The sequence below is a fragment of the Bidens hawaiensis genome, unplaced genomic scaffold (genome assembly GCF_021521415.1).
Source record: "Bidens hawaiensis isolate Kalapana, Puna unplaced genomic scaffold, B.hawaiensis_p1.1 tig00064497_1, whole genome shotgun sequence".
In the NCBI taxonomy this organism is placed as follows: domain Eukaryota; kingdom Viridiplantae; phylum Streptophyta; class Magnoliopsida; order Asterales; family Asteraceae; genus Bidens; species Bidens hawaiensis.
In genome coordinates this window covers 9856-34333 of record NW_027506551.1, presented here as the reverse complement: position 1 = coordinate 34333, position 24478 = coordinate 9856, and the positions used below count along the sequence as shown (strand labels likewise).

Below are 24478 nucleotides of genomic sequence, written 5' to 3'. Positions count from 1 at the left end.
GAAGCTGAGTTAATAATATATATCATCTCATCAATAAACCAATTAAAGAATGGTCAACTAACATTTAAGTTGCTTAAAAATCAATTAATCTAAAATCCTAATTCCATTGATATTTAGCCTTTCTCAAATCTGAGCACTGAAAATCCTTGGAGTCGCTGATACTAGCTCCAAATTATATATTCGGTCTAATACTGGGAGGTCAGGCCTTCCATGAGAATAGATTCCACGGTTTGTTGGCGGTCCCTAAATATTTCCAAATGGAAATGACACTCCCACCCTAAAGCTGTGGATTAGACGAGTAGACCAAATTAGTTTCCTGGATATCAATGATGCCCAGATATTGTCCTGAAGGCTGAAGCTGAAGGGTCTAACAAAATATTAGTATAGAAAAGCATATATTATAGACATACAAAATGAATTTGTGAAATGACAGCTATAATGCTTAACTTGATTATCTGAACAAGAATATTTCAGATTTGATTAGAAGACACTTACAATTGCTGATGTTCTTTATGGTGTTTAAATGATTTGACGGTAATTCATGTTTTACTTTTTCCAGTGAATCTACACACCATTGAAGTTTTTGTAGGACTTTCTAACATTGGCATATGGTACTCGAGCTTTAAATTCGGCTATATATCAAGAATATTCATTCTAACAGGTTGGTTTTTGTTGCTTTTGTACACATATTTGTTGTTCTTGAATATGTCTTGGTGTATATTATGCTTACCTGATACCTACATTCAAGATACCCCAAAACTAGTGATTAATTTCTCTAGTAAAAAAGAAAGAACTTGGTGAATGAGTCTTACATTGTTCTATTTTACAGTCTGGTGCTCCTAACATGGTCGAGGAGTCGAGGTAAATTAGGTATATACCCAAGGGAAGACTGAACTGAAGACCATGACTGACAACCATTTTCCTGTAAACGACACATTTTTATAATCAAATGTATATACACCGTTCTGCTGTGTTTTACATACAAGTTTGTGCAGCATTCTTAAACATAACATGGTGATCAGTAGTTATAACTGTTGCAATGATTAGAGCACATAATTATTGTAATTAAACTATTCATTGTTTGATAATGGGTTTTAAAATAAAAACACAAAATTGTGGTCAGGAAAGACCTTCCCTGGATGATGTGGTCAGCGTCAGTCCATTTGCAACCAAAGACAATAATCTCACCACTACTAGAAAATTGAGCAATTGCTGCCAACATAAGTTCAATAAGAGCACCCTTTTGTCTGCTAGCTGAACTACTTCATATAATTTAACTCGGTTATTTAGGTATTGTATCTCTAGTACGAGGTTCTTAATCTCAATTATTGGCAACGTACGTGTCAGATACATAGTGCGGTTGGATTAATTAATGCAAATTTATGATCATTTCTGCTTTTTATGAACTAAAAATGATTCCTAACGACCAGACAAGTGGGTGTCTTAGAAATAACATTAAAAATTATTTTACGGATTATTCTTTAATGATCACAACATGTTTCTGTAATAAACAAGTAAACGTTTGGCTATTCAAAAGGGGGTAGCGGCGTAGCTTGTTCCCCGGCTGTCTGTCATTTTATTGTAAACGTTTTCTAGAAATGGATTTACTACTGAAAAAAAATTATATATTTATTCTCTCAGTTTATAAATACTCAACAAAATTATCATTATCCAAATCATTCCGAATGAAAAGATTTATGTTTATATTATCTTTATATTATTTTATTTTAGAAGTATTTTTAAGTAGGGGTGTTCAAGGTCTGGTTTAACGGTTTTTAACTCAAACCGTGAACCAAACCGTTAGCAACGGTTTTTGTTACTGGGAACCGAAACCGAACCGTTGAAATTGCAAACCGAACCAAACCAAACCGTTACTTACGGTTTGGTTCCGGTTTGGTTTCACGGTTTGAGGTCGTTGAGTCTTAATAGTTTATACAAGATGTTCAGAATATGACATGAAGTATATAAAAATTCTTAAAACAAAGTTACAATTAAGTTACGGTAGTAAACTATCTAACACTATAGGAGAGATGGGACATTTTTAGAAACTTGAGGTTAGAACTTAACGCCTGATTGTGTTGTTGGATGATGAAAAAATGGAGATTGACACAATACTGATACGGTTTTAATCAGATGACATATTGTGATATAAGTCCTATACAATTGAACAAAACCCAACTTGATATATATTTAGGTATATATAATTACAATTAATTAACCATTAAGCACAATATATATAATATTAATAATTATCAAAATCTTACGGTCCGGTCCGGTTTTATACGGCCGGTTTTTAGTATAAATCGTAAACCAAACCGTTCGCTACGGTTTTAAATTTTTGAAACCGACCGACCAAAAGTTAAGAAAGAAAACCAACCGTAAAACCAAACCGGTGATCGGTTTGGACGGTTTCATGGTTTCAAACCGAACCGTGAACACCCCTATTTTTAAGTATCAAGATTTGTAATGATTCTTTAGGAATTGGAAGCTTGGGGAAGTTGGAATTACTCGGGTCTATCTTACTGAATACGAAAGGCGGTCCAATATACAATTATATATATATATATATATATATATATATATATATATATATATATATACTATCTTAAAATACATATAGAAAGGACATAATGGTAATTTAACAAAAACTCTTAAAATTAAGAGTTTACTACTTTTCATGCAGATTGTACAACTTCACAAGGCACGTCCTAAAACCAATATATATCCCGCTTCTGTGAGTTTGTGACGGAGATTCAAAATTCAAATAACCTTTTGAAATCTTTTGAATACACAGTCTCTTCCTTCGCTACTTCCGTCCTCAAATCCACGGCCTCCCGTTTTAGTCGCCAGATCTCTCTCTCTCTCTCTCTCTCTCTCTCTCTCGATATATCTATGGTTGCCTCGATTCTTCTTCACCCATCAACTTACTCGATTTTGCAAAGTTTGAAGGTTTGGAGCGCTGATTAGGGTTACTGGATTTAACATGGTTGAACCCTAAACAGCAGCGACAGTGAACCATTTGCTCGACTTACAGTTGATACTACCGTATTCAGAGGTAATTTCAAAACAATTTTCACTTATAATTGCTTAGGTTTATTAATTGAACTTTTTCTAAAGTTTTGATGCATATGATTTTTGTAGGAATTGATGCTATGAAAGAGATTGAAGGTTTAAACATATCCGCTATTTCAAAAAAAGGTAAAAGATGTTCTAAGTTCGTTTGTAACTAGAAAACTTAGGTTTACATTATAATTTTTAGAGGCAATTTTATTGTTTTAAGTTACTGCAGTTGCTAAAAACATTTTATTTCATATTAGTTACTTCTGTTTTTGTTGCTAAAAGCCAATTTAAAGTTAGGTTTGTAAACGAACACGAAAGGGACATGTTCATGTTCGTTCATTTAACTTTAGTAGAACAAATGAACCACATAGAGAATTAAATGAAGATGGTTTTCTTGTTTGTGTCTTTTTGTTAAGAAAATGAGTTTGTTTGTGTTCGTTTATTTTGTTTGTTAATACTATAAGTGAACGGGCCTAAAAAGTTGAAAAACAAGACCAGATTGTAGTTGGTCTAAAAATTTTATTGAATCTATAAACGAATGAACATAAATATAAATGAAGACCAGATCGAGCTGGAGTTTAAACGAGCTCAAGGCAGAGCTCTGCAGCTTGGTATTTTTATTTACTTCTTATTATGAAATAAAAAGTCGTTAATATATTTGATGGTATTCGTTTTTTCTCAAGTCGTGTGGACGATGCTTGTTGTTTATAGCTGGTGGGTCGGTGCATTTGGCAGCTTTAAAGACGGGTTTTGATTCGGATCGGTATATAAACAATACCCTTGTGAGGATGTATGCCGCATTTGGAGATATGGGGTGTGCAGACAAGGTGTTCGATGAAATGACTGAGAGAGATGTGGTTTCTTGGAGTTGTATGATTGCTGCTTATCTTACTTGGTATGTTGTTCTTAGATCTGTAAGGCCCCGTTACCGGTGCCTTACATTTGGACGTTGGATTTACTCATAACGCAGTTCTAAATATCAGAGTTAATTAAAACTTTACGCGGAATATAAAACTTTCTTAAAACATTAAATATCAAATCATAAACATGTCTTAAAACATTCTTCTTGTCTTTCAAAATCAAAACATGACTTATAAAACATAGCAGATCTTCAGATGCCAGGCTTTTATTCTTCTGCCATGTGTCCCGCTCACGCCAGCTGTCGCATCCTACTCACCTGCGTGCATACTAAAAGTCAGCTACGCTGAGTGAGTCCTAGTTAATCATACATCATACAATACATTCACTTACCTTCATGCATCCGAAGGTACATAATAATTACTTTACTAATTTACTTTTATATCATACTATCATACATACGTACATACTTTATTACGTTCATACTTTATATTTACTGTCCATTCTATCTCAGATATTATTAGGGTCTGATCTCTCTTTCCCGATTACACCCATTACTATCATGGTTTCAAGATCTACCCCGTTTTAGGCATAAAATTTGGACCTTTATAAATTTAAAACGTTCTAGGCTAGATCTAGGGTTCATCTTGAGCCGTTTTACCTATGAGTCCATATCGTCCATTTTAATCATCAAGTTTGCATTTTTATAAGATAGCTAGATCCAATCTACTCTAGGGTCAAGTCTCATGGCTAACTGATCATAAAAACGTAACCTTTAAGATTAAGAACATACCTTTACACAGTTTGTAGGTTACGGCTAGCTTGATTATGGAGTATTGATCTTGTATCTAGCTTGTATTCCAAAGATCTACTAACAAAAGGTTGGATTTTGATCTCGGTTTCCTTGATATTGCTTGCGGCCGAAATGGAAAGGATGGGTGAGGGTTTTAGGCTTAGAGAGAGAATAAGATGGATATTATGGATGAAAATGGTAAGATTTAGGGTTTAAGGGTATTTATACTCCCTTAAGCCCATGGACCTAAGGCCCATCTTTCCTTTTTAGTCCATGTTTAAATCCATTCACTTAGCCTACTTATCTCTCTATTTATTATTTACTAACTCGGGTAAATTCTCTTTCGTTAAAACAAATAATCTATTAAAATATTATTATGGAAATTTTGGGATGTTACAAGTCTTCCCTCCTTAAAGAGGTTTCATCCCCGAAACCTAACTATTACATAAACAGATTAGGGTAAAACTTGCGCATCTCATCCTCAGCTTCCCAAGTAGCGTCCGATCCCTTGCGGTGCTTCCATATCACCTTCACCAAGGGTATCACCTTGTGACGTAGTTGCTTCTCCTTGCGATCAACAATCTCTATCGGTTGCTCAATGTAGTTCAGTTGTTCATCAACCTTAATGTCCATTAGTGGCACGTGCGACGTGTCATCAGCTAGACATTTTCTCAGATGAGAAACATGGAAGGTTGAATGAATTCCTTCTAGCTCTTCGGGCAAATCCAGCTTATAAGCTACTTCACCCATACGATCTAGAATCTTAAACGGTCCAATGTACCTCGGACTCAACTTCCCCCTCTTTCTAAAGTGAATGATTCCTTTCCAGGGCGAGACCTTGAGAATCACATTGTCACCAATGTTAAACTCGATCGGTCGTCGCCGCTTATCAGCATACGACTTTTGTCTGTCTTGAGAAGCTTTCATTCTTGCCTTAATCTGATCAAACTTTGAAGACGTTTCTTGAACAACCTCTAGGATTCCCATTTCCTTCTGACCAATCTCTCCCCAACATACCGGGGTTCTACATCGTCTACCGTAAAGCATCTCAAACGGTGGCCTTCCAATACTTGAATGGTAACTGTTGTTATAGGAGAATTCTGCCAGATGCAGATGGTCATCCCAACTTCCACCGAAATCTAAAACACAAGCACGTAGCATATCCTCAAGGGTTTGGATCGTCCTTTCAAACTGCCCATCGGTTTGAGGATGATACGCCGTACTGATGTTCAATCTTGTTCCCATAGCTTCATGGAATTTCTTCCAGAACCTCGAAGTGAATCGAGTATCTCTATCGGACACGTTCGACAGTGGCACTCCATGCTTAGATACAACCTCTTTGATGAACAAACTTGCTAACGTTTCTGACGAGATGGCCTCTCGTATGGGCAGAAAGTGAGCACTTTTGGTCAAACGGTCCACAATCACCCAGATGGTATCATGATGCTTAGTTGTACGAGGTAGCTTAGTTATGAAATCCATGGTGATGTGTTCCCATTTCCATTCAGGTATCTCTAGCGGTTGCATCTTCCCATAAGGCTTCTGATGTTCGGCTTTGACTTGTAAACAAGTTAAGCACTTACGGACATAATCTACTACATCATTCTTCATTCCTGGCCACCAGTAATCCCTCTTCAAGTCTTGGTACATCTTTGTAGCTCCTGGATGAATCGAATATCTTGACTTATGAGCTTCATCTAAAGATTCGACCTCTGAGACCACCATGGCGTGGGATCCACATACGGTCAAACCTAGTCTTAACACCATGAGTGTTTTCCATCAACTCATTCTGCTGACCGTAAATCCTTTCCTTCTTCACTAACCCTTCATTAGCTAGTACTTCTGTTTGCACTTTGACGATTTCTTCAAAAAGACTTGAACTCATGATTAGCTTGTATGACTTCACTGTTGCAAGGACTTCCTCACTCTTACGACTTAGTGCGTCGGCGACCACGTTAGCTTTACCAGGGTAGTATTTAATGTCGTAGTCATAATCCTTAATCAACTCCAACCATCTTCTCTGTCTCATGTTTAGTTCCTTCTGCTCGAAGAAATACTTTAAACTCTTATGATCTGTGTAGATAGTACACTTAGTACCATATAAGTAGTGTCTCCAAATCTTGAGAGCATGTACAACTGCCGCTAGTTCCAAATCATGCGTCGGATAAGTACTCTCATGGACTTTCAACTGTCTAGACGCGTAGGCTATCACCTTTCCTCGTTGCATCAACACGCAACCTAACCCACGATGCGAAGAATCAGTACAAACAAACAAATCCTCGTCACCATCGGGTAAAGCAAGGATTGGAGCTTGCGTGAGTCTCTTTTTTAACTCCTGAAAAGCTTCTTCTTGAAACCTTCCCAAACTGAATACTATCGTCTTTCAGGTCATACCGGTCAACAGTGCGGCTATCTTGGAGAAACCTTCGATGAATCTCCTATAGTAGCCAGCTAACCCTAAGAAGCTTCGTATATCAGTCGGATTCTGTGGAGTCTTCCAATTCGTTATCGCTTCAATATTAGCTGGATCCACTATAATCCCTTCTGGGTTTATTACGTGGCCTAGAAATTGCACTTCTTTTAACCAGAATGCGCATTTCGAAAACTTAGCATACAACTTCTCTTTCTTCAGAGTCTCCAATACCTCCCTCAAATGATCGGCATAGTCAGTCTCATTCTTTGAATAAATCAATATGTCATCAATAAAGACGATTACCGATTTGTCCAACATAGGCCGAAACACCCTATTCATCATGTCCATAAATGCTGCGGGAGCATTCATTAGACCGAATGACATCACAAGGAACTCGTAGTGTCCATACCGCGTCCGAAACGCTGCTTTAGGGATGTCTGCCTCTTTCACCTTTAATTTATGATAGCCTGACCTGAGATCTATTCGTGAGAACCAACTTGAACCTTGCAGTTGGTCGAACATATCATCAATTCTTGGCAAAAGATATCTGTTCTTTACTGTAAGCTTATTCAACTCGCGATAGTCTATGCACATTATCATGCTTCCATCCTTCTTCTTCACAAATAACACTGGTGCGCCCCACAGGGAAACACTTGGTCTGATAAAACCCTTGTCGAGGAGTTCTTGCAGTTGGGACATCAATTCTTTCATCTTGGACGGTGTTAAACGGTAAGGTGCTTTCGCGACGGGTTGGGCTTCTGGTACTAAATCTATCTGGAATTCTATCTCTCGCTCCGGTGGCAACCCCAGAAGATCCTCTGGGAATACTTCTGGTAGTTGCACACGATAGGGACATCTTTCATTTCTTTTGTCTCGGCCGTAGCGTTGACAACATACGCCAGGTAGCACCGCACCCTCGCTTCAACAATCCCTCGGATTTTATCATTGAAATGACGTTAAGCCCAGAACTTTCCTTATTACCATAAACCGTCACCGCACTACCATCCAGGGACTTTAACCTTATTATCCTACTCTTACACACTATCTAAGCTTCATACTCAGACAGCCAATCCATTCCCAAAACCACATCGAACCCTCCTAAGGCCATAACATACAAGGTAACAGGGAACTCATGTCCCTCTAACTCTATCTTACAGTCCTTAACCATTCTCATTATTTTAACTGAAGTGTCACTAGCGGTTTCTACTATAAAAGTTTCAGACACTCGGCAACATTTCATTTTAGCTAATTTACTAAAGGACGTAGCTACGAAACATTTGTTCGCACCCAAATCAAATAATACAGAAGCGGAAATGCCGTTTACTAGAAACGTACCTGTGACGACATCTGGAATCTACTTGGCTTGTTTCTGGGTTAACATGTAGGCTCTGGTCCTTGGCCTAGTCTGATCAGCATCATTCTTCCCACTCCCTCCGGCACCACCATCAGTGCATTCCTTAGCAAAATGTCCTGGCTTACCGCACTTGTAACATGCGGATTTTGCAGTACAATTGGAAGCATAATGCCCCACCTTTCCACACTTATAACATGCATTCGATCCCAGCCTGCATTCTCCACCATGAGCTTTACCACACTTATAACAAACATCCGATCCCTTACCCCACTTACACTCACCCCCATGCATCTTGCCACACGTCTTGCACGACCTCTTCTCCCACACTTTCTGCTTCTTATCCTTGGAGTTCCACAACTGAGTACCGGGTCATTTAACAGGAGCAACTCACTTCTTATCCTTCTTCTCTTTTTTCACCACAATATCATCCGCAGCCAGATCTGCATAAACCATCTCTGCAAGCTCGACAGCAGAGTCAAAGGTAGTGGGTTTACTTGTCCTGAATAACATGCAGACTTTTTGTGGCAATCCTCTCACATAACACTTGATCCTTTTTGCCTCAGTGTTGACCATATCGGGTACCAACCGAGACATTCGGTTGAACTCGGTGGTATAGTCACGATGAGTCATCGCTCCAGCTTTCAAGTTCAGGAATTTCATATCCACCCTCTCAACCTCGGCGTCAGCACAGAATTTCTTCATAACCAGTTCTTTCAGATCCTCCCACCTCAGAGCCTTGATTTCCTCTCGACTCCTTCTTTGCTCAATCGATTCTCACCAGTACATTGCTTCCTCTTCGAAAGACTGGGTAGCATAACCCACAGCTTGGTCGGGACGGCACTCGCTAATGCAGATAATCTTATCCATGGAGGTTATCCATTGAAGGGTAGCGATTGCGTCTCCCAAGCCAGTTAGCTTCGGCGAGTCACATCCTTTGAAGGACTTATAGTTGCACCCACCTCGGCCTCTTTTCCTGTCACCGGCTTTCACAGAATTAACCCCACTCGAGGCCTCCCTCTCTTCTTCCTCATCTCTCCTACCATCACCACCTGCGCCTTCACCGGTTCATTCACGGCTTCCAGCAGACCCTCCCAGAGTAATATTCTTCACAGCAGTGGCTCCAGCTTGAACAATAGCTGCTTGAATTAAAGGATTGAGTTGAACCCCTTCATTGTTTTTAGGGTTTCTTCCAGCTGCGCTTCCTTCATCTCCAGTGTTGGAAGTTGTTTCTACCGAAGGTTGTTGGGCACGACGAGGCCTGCCACAACGTCCAGTGCGACCTTCAGTTCTCACAACTCCTCCAGCTCCTGAATTTCCTCCCGTTCCAGCCATCGTATTCTAAAAGGGAAAACACAAACTTCATCACTCAAGGAACTATTTAGTACAATGATAGTAATACTAACAGGTAATAATAATGGCCAGCTGTGATTAGCTGATCACGTTACTTTCCGTGTCCTATACACTTTCCTTTATTAGTCTATTTGTGCTGGTTCTACTTTAAATAGTTAGTCAATCAAAGAAATCAAGTAATCCTATCCCTATCATTCACATAACCTTTCTTTATCAGTTAACATACATCATTTGATTATACATCTTGTAGGTTCCCTGGATGGATCTGCACGAGATATCTCGATCTACGTAGGTGCGGAATCCCTGCGTAGGTCGTTACGAGCGTAGAAGACACGAATAGATCAAACACGAAACGATAAATAAACACGTTATATTATAACCAAAACACGTGATACAATATCACTATTACAGACACGAACTCTCGTCCTCACGTTACAGCTCTCGTAACTTCGATAATGATCACACAAACTCTGGTTCAACAACACTCAAACAAACCGTAACCTAGGAATATAAATACACGACAACTTCGCCTGGCATGTTCAGGCGAAGTTTTCCATAACTTCGCTTGACTAACAAGTTCGCCTAAACAGCGAACTTGTTAGTAACTTCGCTTAAGACATATAAAACATAATTAATCATTACAGACTCGATTACAGACACTAGACTATGAACTACTGACATTATGCACCAACAGACTCCCCATTGGCAGTAGCTTCATGTCTTGATCTTCAAGCACGTGTCTTGTAATCTTCAATCTCTTGGTCTTCATGCATGTACTCCTTCTCTCACGCATACCGTGACTACTCGCTGATATTTCCTCGCTTCGTCTTTCCAAGCAGGAATATAAAATATCTTCTTTTCATTTAACACCTGCAGATCAGCTTTCGATAAATTAACAAGATGCATCGGATCATACACTCTTAGCACTTCTTGTTCGTCTTCGTCTTCCATCACGGCTTCAGCAGTCTGGCAATCAACATACCACCATTTAAGATCTTTCAACACATCTTGAGGCATAGTCTTCATTGGAACCTCTTTCATGCATCGAATCGGTTTGTACTTCATTACCATCCATGGCTTGCCATCTGCTCTCATTCCTCTTTCCTTATCTTCCACTAGCTTTCCCTTCTGTGGCTTTAATAACTCAAACTTCTTTTCTTTAATACTTTCTTTCCACACGATCTTCCCAATAACTCTGGCCATGTTGTCGTCGCTTCTATTAATCAACCCCAATCTAGCCAAATCCTTCACCTCACATTCAGGCAATGTATTGAGAGATCTCAACGTCCTCTTAAAGTATTGGATCCCATCATATCTTTTCACCACGAACACTTTTAACTGTTCATCATATAGCCAACAGATAATTCCTTTCTTTGATTCAGCATAGCCTTTGATATTATAACTTTTCTTGAACATGGTTGGAACAGCAGGCTTCTTAGTTTTGATAAACCAATGAGCATAGCCTTCCTTCCATCTAGGCTGCTCCTCCCATTCTGTATCATCATCTACTGTATCTTGACATACATCTGACTTTTCAACTTCAGGGATCTCGTGTTCAACATTTTCCTCAACTCTTTCACCCTCTTCAACATCATCTTCAATCACAATTTCTGCACCAATCTTTTCAATCTCTTCGACTGGTAGAACATCATCTTCACACATAAATTCATCATCCAACATATCATCATCCAACTCCTTCAAGGCATCGATCACATCATCTCCCATCTCCTCGTCATCTACCATCACCACCTCATCACCACCAGAACCGCCAGCTGCACCTGCAGACTCCCCCTGAGCTGTGGAAGTTCCAAGAGCTTGAGTAGTTCTTGGCAACTCACCACCTGCACCTTTCGATGCATTGGGATCATCGTCTCTGTCATTCTTCTTCTTTGTCCTGAGCTCGTCGCCTTTACAGCTCGTCTCCCCCTGAGATGCCAAGAACTCCTTCATAGCATCTATAATTTGGGAACAACTTCGTTTCATCGTTAAGTTCGTCTAATAACTAATAAGTAAAAAGGTCCAGGCGAAGTTAATGATAACTTCGCTTCACCACAACATCGCCTCAGGCGAAGTTAAACCTCAGGCGAAGTTGCGGATAACTTCGCCTAATCCTTAAGTTCGCCTGAATCTGAATCGGCGACTGTTAGGTTTACGAAACGACGTGCAGTTGGTGAATTTAACGATTGTGGACTCCGTAAAACTCGATTTTATGATGGTCTAGACGTTCAGGTTGTTCACAACCACGTAAAAACAAGTTTGAAAAAAACGGTTAATAATGGCCGACCGACCGAGGTCATGAAACCGGTCTAAACGACCAATGACAAAGATTATTAGCTATGACGACACTACGAACCTTGAATCGATAACGGAAACTGAGAAAAAGAACAAAGATGAGATCGAAAGACAAGTTCGCTGGTTAATCGGATAAGTTCGCTGAAAATACGGAGGATAAGTTCGCTGGTTTTGAAAATTATGTAACTGTTGACCTTAAAAATTCCTTTATATAGGAGCGGAGTTATACAGGCGAAGTTGTGGATAACTTCGCCTAGGGCGAAGTTATTCACAAGTTCGCCGATATATCAAATTTTACAAAATCAACCCCTATAATTTGAACAATTTGCAATTAAGTTTTAAAACTTCCTTAAAGAATTAAATGACACGATCAAGTCCAAGTAACCAGTTATAAAATCATAAACTACCTAAGTACGAAAAACTTTTAAAAATTAAAGTACAAGGGATCAAATTTCAGTCTCGACAGGGACTACTACGTTTTAGAAAAGGATCTGAACAGGAATCATACTGACTACGTGACTGTCACATAGATCCGTGTTTAGCTGTATTATGACATAAAGAAACAGGTTGTAGGCAGGTAAATAACTTAAGATGGTTTTCATCGTTTCTGTGATACGAGTTAAGTTCAATTAAGCTCAAAAATTAAGTGGGCAACAACTCAGAGATTATGATGCCTCCTATCTATTCTCAAAGCGTATTTGGCTTTCCCCAAGTCACCCCGAATTGACTTCGACCCGTAGTGTCTGATTAAGTTGTAAGTATTCTTCGATCTTTAGACTCTGCTTCCCGTTCTCTTTCTTACATCATGATTGACATTTAAATAATGTCTCAATGACTTAAAATTTTTTTTTTATTTTATTATTATTATTTTTTTAACAAACACATAGAGAACAACTGCAAGTCCCGAATCTGGATCACTGCAGTCTCTTGACAAGCTTTCTTCACGGGAATCAGAACACTAACAGGCTCGTGTATGACTGGGTAATCGCTTTTCTGCCTATCATTCGGAAAGATATATATGAAGACATGCAGAACTCTTAAGAAGTTTCCACATAAAATCGAGTAGATTTAGTTAGTATCACTTCTACTTTTACGCACCATAAAAAGCTACCATAACATACAATGGCTGTTCTTAAGCCTTTTAAGCCTAATAACTTCACTAGTTAAGCACACAGAATCAGTATATCTATCATTTTCCAAGGTTGGATCAATTTTCTGTTAAACATAGCAAACGAACTTCTTACAAAGTAGTAGACTTGAAAATAATTTCATTTCCCTTAAAGAAAAATTAAACTTCTATCGCCCCGACCAAATCAAAGTCTTCAGGTCAACGGCTATCCCGAAGATCCAATGGATCAGCTGGACTGACCACATACTAGTATGTGTCCTTCTAACTAAGTATGATCGACTAATTTTAAGCGAAAGAATGAAAACTCATCATTAACCGCCCCGGTCACTTTCAGTCGTCTGGTTAATGGCTATCCTCATATTCTACAAGTAGAAATGAGGACCAAACATATCCTAAGACATGTCCATCAAACTGAGGTAACCGACATTGTTCTAAGCGATAGTGACGTTTTTTTTTTTTTTTTTTTAATATGTACAAAAAGCATGGTTACTCGGGATTGATCATCCCATTCAACTCAACAAGGTTTTGAAATCTTGATTTGTCAAACGCTTTAGTATATAAATCAGCGAAATTATCAAGCGTATCCACCTTTTCAAGCACAATCAGTTTCTTCTCAGCACAATCCCGTATAAAATGATGACGTATGTCAATATGTTTAGTTTTACTGTGCTTCACGGGATTGTTAGTTACTGAGATAGCAGCTGTGTTATCAATGCAAATAGGAGTAAGTGAGAAATTCAGACCATAGTCGCGTAACTGTTGTTGAATCCACAGAACCTGGGAGCAGCAGTTGGATGCTGCCATATATTCTGCCTCACATGTTGAAATGGCGACTGATGTCTGCTTCTTGCATTGCCAGGACACTAATCTGCCTCCTAGAAACTGACATCCTCCAGTAGTTGACTTCCGACTCTGATTGCACCCTCCATAATCAGAATCTGTGTAAGCGACTAACTCCAAGTCTCCTCCTTTTGCGTACCACAACCCCAGCTTCAGTTTGCCTTTGAGATACCGCAAGATCCTCTTCACACCCTTCATGTGAGATTCCTTTGGGTTTGTCTGAAAACGAGCACAAAGACAAACAGCAAACATAATATCAGGCCTAGAAGCAGTTAAGTACATTAAAGAACCTATAATAGCCCGATACTGAGTTGGGTCCACATCTGCGTCATTGTCTGTCTCAGCACCGAACTTATGGTTGACGCAGATTGGAGTATCAAATGGAGTGCTGTCCTCCATCTTGAAACGTTTGAGCACATCATGGATATACTTGGTCTGATGAATGAACATCCCATCCTTCTTCTAATCAACCTGCAATCCTAAAAAGAAAGTTAGTTCACCCATAGCACTCATTTCAAACCTTTTCTTCATGACGGCCTCAAACTCCTGACACATGGAGACTTTTGATGCAGCAAAGATAATGTCATCCACGTAGACTTGCACCAGCAGGAAGTCGCTTCCTTCTCTCTTGAAGAACAACGTGCTATCTATCTTTCCTCTTTCAAACCCATTTTCAAGCAAGTAATCTGATAAGGTTGAGTACCAGGCACGAGGTGCCTGATGTAGTCCATACAACGCCTTGCTTAACTTGTACACGTGGTCTGGAAAGTCTGGGTCAGGAAAACCCGGAGGTTGCTCAACATACACAACCTCATCAACTTTCCCATTTAGAAACGCACTTTTCACATCCAACTGAAATACCTTCATCTTCTTATAAGCAGCAAATGCCAAAAACAATCTAATGGCTTCCAATCTTGCCACAGGAGCGAACACTTCATTATAATCAATCCCCTCTTGTTGATTAAAACCTTTAACGACTAGCCTCGCCTTGTTTCTAATAATAATCCCTTTCTCATCTCTCTTGCACTTAAAAACCCATTTTGTGCCTATTGCATGCACATTCTTTGGTTTTTCAACCAAAGTCCAAACTTTCATTTTCTTGAATTGAGCCAGCTCTTCTTGCATGGCTTCGACCCACGAGCTGTCCTTTAGAGCCATTTGATAATTCTTTGGTTCAGTCTGGCTGATAAAGCAGGTGTACAAGCATTCGTTGATTATGCCTGTCTCCTTAATGCTTGTGTAAACACAGGTGTGCTCATTCAAGCTACTGTTTGTACACCGGAGGACACATCACCAATCACATTCTCCAAATGGTGATCTTTATGAATTCTCGTGGTCGGAACAGAACCGACATGCAAATTGTCTTCCAAATTAGAAGAAAGCTCGTCAATGGTTGTTTCTTGCTGAGAGTGAAACGGATTGAAAAATTCTTCTTCAGGAGAGGCAGCAGGGGTATCGATAACATTTGATGAGGAAGGTTGACATTTATCAAACAGCTGTCTTTGCACTAGATTTTCTTCCTCATCAAGGATCATCTTCGTAGCAACTCTCTCTTCTTCTTCTGCACTATCCCAATACGGTATGTTAAAAGACTTAAAAAGTCTATCATAGTCGAAAAACTCAGCAGGTCCGTTGCTTGGTTTTGGCGGTTTGTAACTTGTGATATCGGTGTTACACACCACCTTAACCTTGCCGGTCGATGTATTAAAGACACGTCTGTTGGGAGTCGCAACAACATAACCGACTAAGATTCCTTCATCGGCTACTTCACCAAATTTAGAATTTGTCTTTAAAATCGAACAAGGGGACCCGAATGGTTCAAGACCACTCAAGTTGGGCTTCCTCCCATGCATAAGCTCATAACACGTTTTATTAAGTCTTTTAACAGTCAAGACTCTATTCAGGATATAACAGGCTGTAGCAACAGCTTCAGCCCAGAACACCACAGGAAGCTTCGAATCAGCCAGCATAGTTCTGGCTCTTTCAATTAACGTTCTATTCTTCCTTTCAGCCACTCCATTCTGTTGCGGTGTATACGGAGCACTGTATTGGTGTTCAATCCCTTTCTGAAGGCAGAAGATCTCCATCTCAAAATTTTTGAACTCAGTTCCATTGTCACTCCTGATGAACTTAACCCTTTTATCCATAACGTTCTCAACTTTGGTAATCAAATTCTTCACCATCTGAGCCGTTTCATCTTTTGATTTCAGGAAATATACCCATGAATATCGTGAGTAATCATCAGTGATCACCAAGCAATAAGAAGTACCTCCTAGACTTTTTGCATTCACGGGACCGAAGAGATCCATGTGAAGCAATTCTAGAGTACTGACAATAGAATTGACCTTCTTGGTGTGATGGGATTTCTTGTGCTGCTTTCCCTTCTTGCACGCTAGACATTTTTCTTCAAAGTTGAAACTTTTCAAGGGAACGCCCAGCACAAGTCCATTCTTGACAATGTGGTTCATCTTCCGAAGATGAATGTGCCCCATTCTCCTATGCCACAATTCGGACTCCGATTCGCTCGCTTTTGACATAAGACATGATTCTTCCGTGGCCATTTCAGTCGACCTCATATCCATAATATACGTATTCCTCTCACGTGGAGCCTTCATCACAATCCACTCCTCTAGTATCTGAAAACCAGGATGCAACACAATCGCCTCATTCTTTGTAAAATGTACAGTGTACTCCTTGTCACAGATCTGCGACACACTCAGCAGATTGTGCTTCAATTCTTCGACAAAGTTTACTTTCTCTAGAGTCATCTTTCCATTAGACACCGTTCCCATTCCTGTAATCTTGCCTCCACTTTCTCCAGCAAAGCTCACTCTCCCTCCTTGAACAGGTTTCAAATCGTGTAACAAGATTTTGTTACCCGTCATGTGCCGGGAACAGCCGCTATCCACAACCCAAAGATTATTGGCAGCCCTGTTCAACTGTTCCTGCACGATTAAAGCAAAAGATTAGTATCTAGGGACCCAAGACCAACTGGTCTTGGATCTATACATCCCGAACCTTGGCTTTCCAAAGTTAGTCTCTGTATAATTCCTGTAAGTCCTATTAGTATACCTCCCTGTAGATTGATTGTGAGGCCTTCCAAACCTTTGTGAATTGAAAGAATTATAGCTTGTGGTTTGGTTATTAGCAGTGTAAAACTTAGATTGGTTTCTTTGAAAACCTGAATTAGTCACATTTCTGAATTTTGAATGGTTTTCATTTTTACCAGTATTATTATTACCATTAGACTTATTCTCAGTTTTAGTAGGCCTCACACCTCTGAATATCTGCTTCAGAGGGCAATCTGCAACTAGGTGCCCTAATTGATTACATCTAAAACAACACCTATGTTCAACCTTTTTATCAACAGATGTTTTAGATGTCGAGGCATTATTACCGCCCGTTTGTCTCACATAAGGTGGGACATACGGGTTTAGCGGAGAACTCTTTTTAGTTGTTTTCTCTTTCTCTCCACTATCTGGCAATACCGCCTCCTCTTTTGCCTTACCAGGCTCGGATGACTTATCCGAACTTGATGAGACTGGACTCGGATCAGAAATTTTAACACTTGAAACAGGCGTACTTGTTTCGCCTCTACTAACATCTGGTTCTTTACTAGTTACCTTAATTGGAACTGTCTGAACAACCTCAAAGTCAACAGATTTCTGAACACTAGGATTAAAAGTGTAATTGTGATTATAAGGTGGTAGAACCTCATGATAACCAATTCCTCCCCTCTTAACAGAGGAACCTTGATCACTAACAAGGTGATCAAGAATAGCAGAGGAATTTCTGAACTGCTCAAGTTTTCTATTCAGTTCCACCACTTTCACCTGGTGATCAGCAATCTGTTTTTCTCTTTCAGCTATTAGCTTGGTTTTTTCTTCCAAAACTTCATAGCTTAGATCAATCACTTGTATTTTTTCAGCAAGTTTTGCTTTTAGACTTTTAATATCCTTTTCACAAGCTTTTATTTTAACTTTATAGCTATTTTCTCTTGCTTTAGTAAAGTGATGATCTTCTTTTAAAGTTTTAAACTCAGCATCCAAACCAACATACTGATCAGTTATAGTTGCTAATTGCTCAGACAATTTTTCACATTTAGAACAAGTAGGTTTAGAACATACCTCGGAGAGCTGGTCTTTAACATCTGCCATGAGAGCTTTTTCTTCTCCGGTAACATTCTCATTTCCTTCAGTTTCAACCTTCGCCAAATTGGCCTGTTCGAAAGTTTCTTCAGAATGCAGGTTCCAGTTGTATTCACCATCTTCTCTGGAAATCATAGCACTAAAATCTTTACTACCCCCATTATGCTGTGTAGACTTGCTTTGACCATGTTCTACACGCTCATTTCTGCACTCCTTAGCAAAGTGGCCGTTTTGCTGACAGTTGTAGCATCTAACCTTCGTCTTGTCAAACCCTGGCCTTCCACCGACAAACTTTCTTCCTGTCTTTTTCATAAACCGTTTCACTCTTCTCACGATCATAGCCATCTTCCATTGCAGATCCATTTCTTCCATATCATCAGCATCAATCTGGTCATAGTCTTCATCCAACATAGCTGGATCAACAATCTTCTCCTGAATGTAGTTCTCATAGGATGCAATAAAAGAAGCATAGAGAGCAAACTGCTCTTCAGCAGATTTGACACTCATAGGCATCTTAGAGTAGTTGTTGCTAGGAATACTTGGAGAGCAACTACTCTTGCTTGCTTGCGGTTTAGAAGCACTAGATCCACCTGCTACAAAGCAAACATCACCATTCGTGTTGACTGACACATGCCCCTCATGTGATGAGTTGGCACCCGACCCTCCCTTCGAGTAGTAGGCAACTGATTCAGTCTTCGAACCTGAACTAGAGTTGACTTTAGCACCATACATACCTGGATTTTGAACCTGATCCGTAGGTGTCTCCTTTCTAACCATGTTAAGCTCAAAGGTTCGGAGCTTGTTGACTGCCGTTTCCAGATCATATTGGGGAAAGTCTTTGTCTTCCCTCATCAGCACCGTGTACATCTCCCATTTTGGTGGGAGAGCATCAAGAAGCTTCTCAACTATCTTTTCTTCTCGGTAAGAAATTGAATAGTTGCTCAGTTCAGTCATCAGATGATAATATCTGGTGATGATATCATCAAGTGATTCGTTTTTCAGATACTTGAAGACCAAGAATTGAGTTTTGAGCAATTTGATCTTCGAAGCACGGATTCCCACATTTCCTTCAAACCGGTTCTCAAGAGCTTCCCAAAGCTCTCTTGCTGTCTTGTACTTTCTAAACGTATGAAGGATCTCTTGTGGAAGAGCCATAGTGATAGCAGCATGAGCCTTGCTCTCGGCCTCATACATCTTTTTCTCTTCATCTTCCATTTTGCTGTACTTCTTGATCTGATCACGACCTTCGTACTCCATAATTGGTGGAATATAACCATCCTGGATGCATACCCACATTTTCGCATCCTGGTACTTGACATATTGTTCGAACTGATCCTTCCATGCAACGAAATCGGTTCCCTTCAGCAACCTTGGTGCTTTTGTAGCTGAGCCTACTTCTACTTCCATCTTTACTAACTCAGAGATGTTAATTGATGACATCTTTCTCGAAAACTAAGAAACCCGAAAAAATCAAAAAAAAATATCTTCTGAAAAGTACTGTAGGCGAAGTTACGGATAACTTCGCTTAGACTTAACTTCGCTGGATCTTTCTTAAATTCTTCTGAAAAGTACTGTAGGCGAAGTTACGGATAACTTCGCTTAGACTTAACTTCGTTGGATCTTTCTTAAATTCGCGTGACTTGGCGAAGTTGAGTGTAACTTCGCTTAGGGTAAGCGAACTTAGGAAGTAGGCGAGGTTGCAGAGAACTTCGCTTGAGATAGGCGAACTTGAGAAGGTAGGCGAAGTTGTTGATAACTTCGCTTAACCTTATATCTTCGCCGAAACCCTACGAACAGTGATGGCAACTTCGCCTGATGAACACGAAGTTTCTGCAGATCTGATTTCTGGGTTTTTCGAGGTTTTTGACGGTGTAAAGGGTTGTATACGATGGTAGGAGGTAAGAATGACACAAAAACACAGAAAACACGTCCCGCGAATAGTCGAAACGGGACGATTTCTACACCCGCGTGAATATCCCGAACCACACAATCGAGCAAAAGCTCTGATACCAATTGTAGGTTCCCTGGATGGATCTGCACGAGATATCTCGATCTACGTAGGTGCGGAATCCCTGCGTAGGTCGTTACGAGCGTAGAAGACACGAATAGATCAAACACGATACGATAAACAAACACGTTATATTATAACCAAAACACGTGATACAATATCACTATTACAGACACGAACTCTCGTCCTCACGTTACAGCTCTTGTAACTTCGATAATGATCACACAAACTCTGGTTCAACAACACTCAAACAAACCGTAACCTAGGAATATAAATACACGACAACTTCGCCTGGCATGTTCAGGCGAAGTTGTCCATAACTTCGCTTGACTAACAAGTTCGCCTAAACAGCGAACTTGTTAGTAACTTCGCTTAAGACATATAAAACATAATTAATCATTACAGACTCGATTACAGACACTAGACTATGAACTACTGACATTATGCACCAACACATCTTACCTTTGTTCAGCTTGCCTGAGCGACACATGGCATTCTTGAACTGGCATCTTCTTTCCTTTATTACTTAAATCACATTCTCTGTTCGAGTCTAAGCATGTAGGATGCTTAAATCTCTCGAACTTTGCTCTCATACCAACTTGTAAGGCCCCGTTACCGGTGCCTCACATTTGGACGTTGGATTTACTCATAAAGCAGTTCTAAATATCAGAGTTAATTAAAACTTTACGCGGAATATAAAACTTTCTTAAATACATTAAATATCAAATCATAAACATGTCTTAAAACATTCTTCTTGTCTTTCAAAATCAAAACATGACTTATAAAACATAGCAGATCTTCAGATGCCAGGCTTTTATTATTCTGCTATGTGTCCCGCTCACGCCAGCTGTCGCATCCTACTCGCCTGCGTGCATACTAAAAGTCAGCTACGCTGAGTGAGTTCTAGTTAATCATACATCATACAATACATTCACTTACTTTCAATCATGCATCCGAAGGTACATAATAATTACTTTACTAATTTACTTTTATATTATACTATCATACATATGTAAATACTTTATTACGTTCATACTTTATATTTACTGTCCATTCTATCTCAGATATTATTAAGGTCTGATCCCTTCCTTTTCTATCTCAGATATTATTAGGGTCTGGTCCCTCTTTCCTTTGTCTATCACAGATATTATTTAGGGTCTGATCCCTTTCTTGTCTATCTCAGATATTATTAGGGTTTGATCCCTTTTTACTTCTCTATCTCCGATATTATAAGGGTCTGATCCCGTCTTCTCTATCTCAGATATTATTAGGGTCTGATCTCTCTTTCTTCTTCTTCGTTCATACTATCTTTACATACTCATACATATACTTTCTTTATTCATTATTACATACTCATATTTATATCATACACATTCATCTTTCATATACATACCTCCCTTGTCAATACGTGCTATATCCAAAGACCGTTCACGTATCGACAAGCTTTTATTCACAATCATAACATAATATCTATTACATATATCATACATGGCATACACTTACCATTTAAGGTAAGTGTATTAACTATCACATCAAGTATGCACACAGCCCCGAAAACATAACAAGGAAATGGGGCTAGAAACTCACCTGGATCCTGTTGCGTTCGCCGTTTATCGTAATTCCTTTCTTTAACTGGGCTCGGCTAACTGTTAAATATACATATTCGTTAATTAACCGTCTAACTAATTAATGCGGGCTTCCTTAGTTGGGCTCGTTATTTATTTTAAATAGTCACAGGGGCTTAAGCTGGTGGGCTGAGTTAAGTCATGCCCAACAACCCTTTACAGTTTATGGTTTTAGCTAGGCTTCAGGCCCAAGCCCAAATTGGGTGGCTGAGAACTCCCAACAGAGAACCAGCGAGTAGGCCGAGAACTCCGTTCCTGACCGAGAACCTGTGTTCTTGGCCGAGAACACATAGTTACCGAAATCGAAGGTTGACCGAGAACTCTACTAGGCCGAAAACTCATGATGATCGAATTTTTGCGTTGACCGAAAACCACAAGGTTTGACCATGGATTCTCCTCCTTGGCCGAAAACCCCCAGCTCAGTTCATCCTTCTATCCTTTTTCATTTCTAACAGCCCCGTAACATGCTCTATGGTTTATATTATGAACTTTTAATCATCATTCATCATCATTCTTACCCGATTACACCCATTACTATCATGGTTTCAAGATCTACCCCGTTTTAGGCATAAAGTTTGGACCTTTATAAATTTAAAACGTTCTAGGCTAGATCTAGGGTTCATCTTGAGCCGTTTTACCTATGAGTCCATATCGTCCATTTTAATCATCAAGTTTGCATTTTTATAAGATAGCTAGATCCAATCTACTCTAGGGTCAAGTCTCATGGCTAACCGATCATAAAAACGTAACCTTTAAGATTAAGAACATACCTTTACACGGTTTGTAGGTTACGGAAAGCTTGATTATGTTGTATTGATCTTGTATCTAGCTTGTATTCTAAAGATCTTCTAACAAAAGGTTGGATTTTGATCTCGGTTTCCTTGATATTGCTTGCGGCCAAAATGGAAAGGATGGGTGAGGGTTTTAGGCTTAGAGAGAGAATAAGATGGATATTATAGATGAAAATGGAAAGATTTAGGGTTTAAGGGGTATTTATACTCCCTTAAGCCCATGGACCTAAGGCCCATCTTTCCTTTTTAGTCCATGTTTAAATCCATTCACTTAGCCTACTTATCTCTCTATTTATTATTTACTAACTCGGGTAAATTCTCTTCCGTTAAAACAAATAATATATTAAAATATTATTATGGAAATTTTGGGATGTTACAATATCCCACATTGATTAAATGAGTATTTTTTTAATTATTGGTAGCAATGGTATGATCAACATTCTATAGTTAATTAGTAATTATTATAGGGCTGAATTCCATTAAGCTTTTATCGGATAAGAGAGTGGTTCACGAACACCTAACCGAACGGAATATCTTGTTAGTGTTTGTTCATTAAGGAAATGAATTTTTTCGTGAATGGTTCACGAGCAAAAACGAATGACATAAACGAACACAAATAATGTTTTATTTGATTTGGCTGACCAAGATAGGTCAGTGTCAGCGGTTCGGTCTGGCTACCAAGTATGTATTGTTGTTTTTTAACACTAATATTCATATGTTAATACATATATAAATTAATCACACAACACACATATATTTTCGTTTTATAATTAATAAATCTACTTAAATCTATATGATAAGGTTAGAAAAGTCGATAAAAAAATACTAAAAAGCCTTTGATGAACAAGCATTAACGAACACAAACGGATGTAAACAAGCACTTTACCGAACTTTTACGAACACAATTGAATGAACATGGCCTCTATTCATGTTCATTCATTTACTTAATCGAATGAAATTCCTTGTTCGTGTTTGTTCATTTATTAAGCAAACGAATAAAAACGAAATTTCCACCGAACGTTGTTTTTTTACAGTTTGACTTATTAAAAACCAAATTATGCAGCAAATATCCATTGGATGCATTATCGGTGTATCAAGACATGAAGCTAGCAAACATAAAGCCAAATTCTGTAACTTTGGTTAGCCTGCTGTATGTTTGTTCTCATCTGGTTAACATCAAAATGGGCGAGTCAATCCATTCATACATTGTCACAAACGATATCAAATTGGATGTTTCACTAGCCACAACACTCATTGAGATGTATTCAGCATGTGGCTACATTGAGAAAGCATTAGTAATCTTTAACTCCATGAGTGACATAAATCCGCAGTCTTGGTCTATAATGATTACCGGGCTTGCAGAAAACGGGCACGGTGAAGAAGCAATCTCATTGTTTAACCAAATGGAAGATCTTGGATTCACATCCGACACCATTTCATTTTCTGGGATTCTTTCTGCTTGTAGTCACTTGGGTCTTGTTGAAACGGGTCAAAAGTATTTTGACCAAATGGTGAATCTTTACACATTCAACTGCGAATCCCACGGGTCAAAAGTGTTTATAACAGTTTTATTATGAAATATGTGTTTTTTGTTATTTAAAATGTATTTTTGTCAGCATTTTCAAAAAGTTCATGTACGTTGGTTCAATAGGCGCTGATGTGAAAATGTTTGGAAACAAGTCAATTTAGTCATTCAAATGGGGTCAAGCCGTGTTCAAGAAACCGCCTTATCTCCTATTTACAAAGGTACAAATCAAGTTTTCTGAAATAAGTTCTTAATATAATAATTAATTCACGATATATTATTCATTTTATAA

General features: G+C 39.0%; 1 protein-coding gene across 1 annotated transcript; it reads left to right on the top strand.

Moving 5' to 3' along the window:
- Positions 1-844: 844 nt before the first annotated feature.
- Positions 845-24238, top strand: LOC143618159 (pentatricopeptide repeat-containing protein At2g34400-like). The gene is made up of 6 exons (XM_077090471.1): positions 845-861; positions 3003-3055; positions 3142-3198; positions 3318-3352; positions 3744-3955; positions 23725-24238. Exons 1-6 carry the CDS (start codon positions 845-847, stop codon positions 24236-24238), a joined length of 888 nt encoding a protein of 295 aa, XP_076946586.1.
- Positions 24239-24478: the final 240 nt, after the last annotated feature.